Source organism: Eucyclogobius newberryi, unplaced genomic scaffold (genome assembly GCF_026437365.1).
Source record: "Eucyclogobius newberryi isolate DKJ021-1_F unplaced genomic scaffold, fEucNew1.0.hap1 SCAF_4, whole genome shotgun sequence".
Taxonomy (NCBI): Eukaryota; Metazoa; Chordata; class Actinopteri; order Gobiiformes; family Gobiidae; genus Eucyclogobius; species Eucyclogobius newberryi.
The window spans coordinates 19,713,708-19,718,119 of NW_027316056.1; the positions used below are offsets into that span (position 1 = coordinate 19,713,708).

At 44.6% G+C, this 4,412-nt stretch overlaps 1 protein-coding gene across 1 annotated transcript in view; it reads left to right on the forward strand.

Annotated features, from left to right (window-relative positions):
- Nucleotides 1-1,946: 1,946 nt before the first annotated feature.
- Nucleotides 1,947-4,412, forward strand: part of LOC140377229 (cAMP-dependent protein kinase catalytic subunit alpha) — a 15,941-nt gene continuing 13,475 nt past the window's right edge. Inside the window, exons 1-3 of the mRNA XM_072462578.1 lie at nucleotides 1,947-2,768; nucleotides 3,181-3,242; nucleotides 4,391-4,412. The exon at nucleotides 4,391-4,412 is cut by the window's right edge and continues 107 nt beyond it. Of these exons, the coding sequence (XP_072318679.1) occupies nucleotides 2,723-2,768; nucleotides 3,181-3,242; nucleotides 4,391-4,412 (130 nt within the window). The 5' untranslated portion in view covers nucleotides 1,947-2,722. The remainder of the gene's footprint in view (nucleotides 2,769-3,180; nucleotides 3,243-4,390) is intronic.

The following is a 4,412-nucleotide window of genomic DNA, read 5'->3' on the forward strand; positions in this document are numbered from 1 at the left end:
TTTAAATTCTTCATGGATAATACAAGGAATGCATCAAATTATCCTTCATCAATAGCTAGAAATTAAAGAAAAATTAATTGATGTTGATCCAGATCCACTTCAGCATCAGTACCCTGGACAGCTACCTGGAAACCACAGCGTGTCAGCTACATAGGGTGATCCCAATGATCCTGCAATGTTCCTATGCTGCTGTGTCGGATGCTTTGGACGCTCTGGACACGCGTCCAAAGCGTCTGACGCTCAAACGTCTCCCATCGTGCCGCGTCCGACACTCAAAGCGCAGAATTCACGCCGGAAAAACGCAGGATTTGTGCCGCAAAAACGCTGGATACCCACATAGACTTTGAATGTAAACTGGACGCTTTGGACTTTTATGCCGCCACCTGCAGACATGGTAAAGCATCTTAATCCTGAAACACCTCCAGCCTTCTCCAACCAAGCCTGGTTACTGTTTTTGGTGTGGTAAAGATGGGCATATAAGACCAAACAGTGAAGGAAAAAGAAATTTGCTCAAAAATCAAATCATCATAACATCAGTCTTTAAACTAAAAGAAGTTCCGGTTATGGGGCGAACTGGAACTGCTTTGGACACAACATTTCCCAAAAAAACAAACGTAAACAGAGGATGATGAGGTTCTGGAGGGACCATCATGGGAGGACAAGCCCCTACATGGCATGTCCCACCGGAACATAACTGAAGTGGCTGATATCACGAAATCCTACCAATGGTTAGAAAGGGCTGGGCTGAAGGACAGCACAGAGGCCCTGATCATGGCAAACTTTTCCTCACCCTCCGCGGGCGGTCTCTATTCATCCCCCTTCAAGCTCGGGTCCTCTACCAGAGGCCTGGGAGCTTGAGGGTTTTGCGCAGTATCTTTGCTGTTTCTAGCACTGCACTTTTCTGGATCGAGATGTCTGATGTTTTTCCTGGGATCTGCCCAAGCCATTCCTCCAGTTTGGGGGTCACTGTCCCAAGTGCTCCGATCACTACAGGCACCACTGATACCTTCGTGCTCCAGCCCTTCTCTAGCTCCTCTCTGATATATACATATATATGTGTGTGTGTGTGTGTGTGTGTGTGTGTGTGTGTGTATGTATGAGCGCGCATGTTCGTGTATTTAATTGTGCTTTTGTATCTACCCCAACTCTTTATCTGTGCATGATTTAATAAAAGCTGTTATCTGTGCATCTTTGTGTTTCCTCTTCTGCAGTAGCACAGTAGCACATGTGCGTGCCCAGGCCCACTCGTCTTTCTCCCTCCTCTGGCTTTGCCCCCAGTTTCATTCATAAAACGCTGCAGCATCACTCCTCCATTTTCACTCAGCCTCACGTTGCTAGGTAACTGCAGTACAATGGTCTGTTGATACCATTTTATCTGAGCGCAGCTAACTCATACTCGCACGCTTGTTTTTTACAATAAGGGAATAACCTAAAATGGGAATAACCTGTGCTTAAGTATAATTGATGCAAATGAGCAATGCATAAGGTTTGTGTAATTTTTACACCTCGAAGTAATATGTGTTCATGATTCAAATATACCAGAATGAGAAAGGTTTAATGCCATTGTCAATGAACAGGATTCAAAAACTAGGAACTATACACTTAATTCAATATATCCTTGCATGTAATGAATAGAATTTGTAGTTTGTTTGAACTCGTAAACTAGCCTGTGTGACCATGGAAGATTCACCTTCTCTTGTTTATGGGACTGTAGCTTCCATTTTCTCAGGGATGATCCAAACCCTGTTGGTAACAAAGATGTTTTAGCACTTTCGAAAACAGTGCCACGGCCATGTAATGTTTTCATCATTAAACGATGTCCTTTTGTTTATAGTGGCCACAGTCTGCTCTGCTCTGCCGTGCGTTAAATTCTAACCAGCATTACTAAAAATAGCCCCTGTTGACGTCACTCGACCAAACGTGTAGCTGTAGCTCGGGGGGTGAATGGGTGGCAAAGCATTTTTTCTTCATTTTCTGCTGTTGTGCACCGCTGCAGACAGCCAATAGAATCAGCTGTTTCCCACGACTTGGATGCTGCAAGCCAATGGAGGAGAGTGACTGGAGAATGGGAGCGGTGCGTCTCGGGGAGGAAAGCCAGTGACGCTCCCCTTGGTTGCTTTGGAGGAAGGCGGGATGTCGCTGTTGTTGATGGACTTCCGTGGCCCAATCAGGGAACGGGGCTTGTCGGCGCCCGTGAGATGCAGCCAATTCGTGCACTTGTCTCGGCGTTAATCAGCTGTGGGTCCGGAGAGTGGGCGGGAGGCTGTGGACTGTAGTTCCGTCATCTTCCGAGGCTACGGGGACCGATGTTTGATTGTGGCAAATCCCCATCCTTATTCAGCCTAACGGGGACTCTGTGTATTTGGCTGGACTGGGTTTAAGCGAGGACTGGGCACCCACAATAGGAGAGGCGTTGCCGCGGTTTGGGGTCTGGGGAGAGGTGGAGCAGGAGCGGAGGAGACCGCTCCACTGTGCTCGGGCCAGCTGCGCTGTGCTAAGACTGTCGACACGCCACTAAGATAGGATTTGTGTCCGCCCCATCCCCGTCTGGCGGCGGCGAAGCATCAGCAGCTGTCACACAATTTCCACCGCACCGCGTTGGAACTGCCCGATACGTCTGGATTTAAGGAGCAGCGTGCGCACCCTGTACCGCCCGAGATCGGCTTGGAGGGGCTGCAGCGCGGCCGTCAAGCCACGGTCCGCCTGTTGACTGCTTGTCATCATGGGCAACACGCCCACGGCCAGGAAGGGCAGCGAGATGGAGAGCGGTGGGTCGCCTACATGGTCAATGTCTAAAAAGGGCAGCTAACGCCGTTCGTGTCCGTTTCACTGTTTGGAGGTGTAGACCTACATCCCCCCAAGCCATGCCAATCCTCCAAACTATAGCCGGCCTAATCTCTCGTATTATATTTACAGTAGAGTGTGATTTATGTGCAGAATGAATGCCTTAATTCCTCCATCTCAAAAGGAGTAAAGTGTGTGCTAGTTCATACAGACCCGTGTCCCCCTGATCTTCATCTACAGCCTCGTGAAGCTAGATTGTCAACTCTTTTCAGTGTTTCATTTCTGCTCACTGTGTTTAAAGTCTGTCCACAAGTCCACAAGTGCTGAACACGAGCTTGGCAATATTGGATCGTCACAGACTCCGTTTTGATTAATTGTGTTCGTTGTCCTTCACAGTCAAAGAATTTCTTGCAAAAGCCAAAGAGGATTTCCTCAAGAAGTGGGAGAACCCTGCACAGGTTTGTTTGTTTGTTTGTTTGTTTGTCTCATGTCCAATAACACTGTGACTACATCACCTAGATCTGCATTGCACTGGAGGGAGTATCAGTAAAGCTAATGAAATATTTAAACAAAAGATTCAGTAAAACGCTTGCTTTTTTAAGAGTAGGAGGGAAAGATGGAATTTCATTGGATAAGACCATGTTTGTAGCTAAAGTAGAGTCTGGCAGCACAGAGGCTCTTGATGCCATTCGCTGTTCTTCAATTTAGTTATGTAGCATTTGTAGATCTATAACTTTAATTTTATCAAAGTAAAAGTTTTAGATTACAGGGCTATCCATGGGTTCAGAATGATTACATTAACCCCTTGCACTTAGGGGCCTATTTTTCCTAAAACCCGATTTAAAACTGAAGCTGTTCCTGAACCCTCTGGAGAACAAACAACTGGCTGGAGACTCTAGTTTCGACTGTAGTTTTAGAATCTGATGTCTGTTTTACTCTAATTATAGATAGAAACAAGCTCTGCACAAAATAATTCACATTTTAAATACCGCCTAGATTTCCTTTGTTAAATATATGAATGAGTAAAGCTGGTTTCAGGAGGGATCGTCTGATTGACACTAAAATGAGCATCTTTTGGGTTTTGACAATTCTCTTTTAAAAGCTGAAGGTAAATTAACTACAAATTAGTTTTAGGGACTTGTAATGAAGCAAAGATGTCCAGGCGGAATCCATATAAATGTCTTATTCATTTTTCATTTTATTTTAGGGTATTTTTTTATTTGTGGGTTTGGAGAACAAACTGACCCTGATTCTTCCCAGAATGATTGATTTGACTGGAAATAAGTGGGTTACAGCTTTATTTTTATGTACAGCACATCATATCAAGCACCTTGAGAGTTCCCTTTTATCAGATTTGAACAAAATTGAATAAATAATAAAGAAAAGTGTAAGTTAAAAATAAAATAAAAATCTATTATTTGATTGGGAAAACAACCCCCATAATGTTGCATGTAACTGAAAAATGAACCCATGAATATCCAGTCTTGCCCTCACATTGCCCTCATTAAATAGTTAGGTCTACTGAATTAAATACTTACTTTACATGATTCAGAACTTGTCCTTTTAACCCGGTTTGACTAAATCCCGTTTGTTTTTTTTGCACTAGAACACTGCATCCCTGGAGCAGT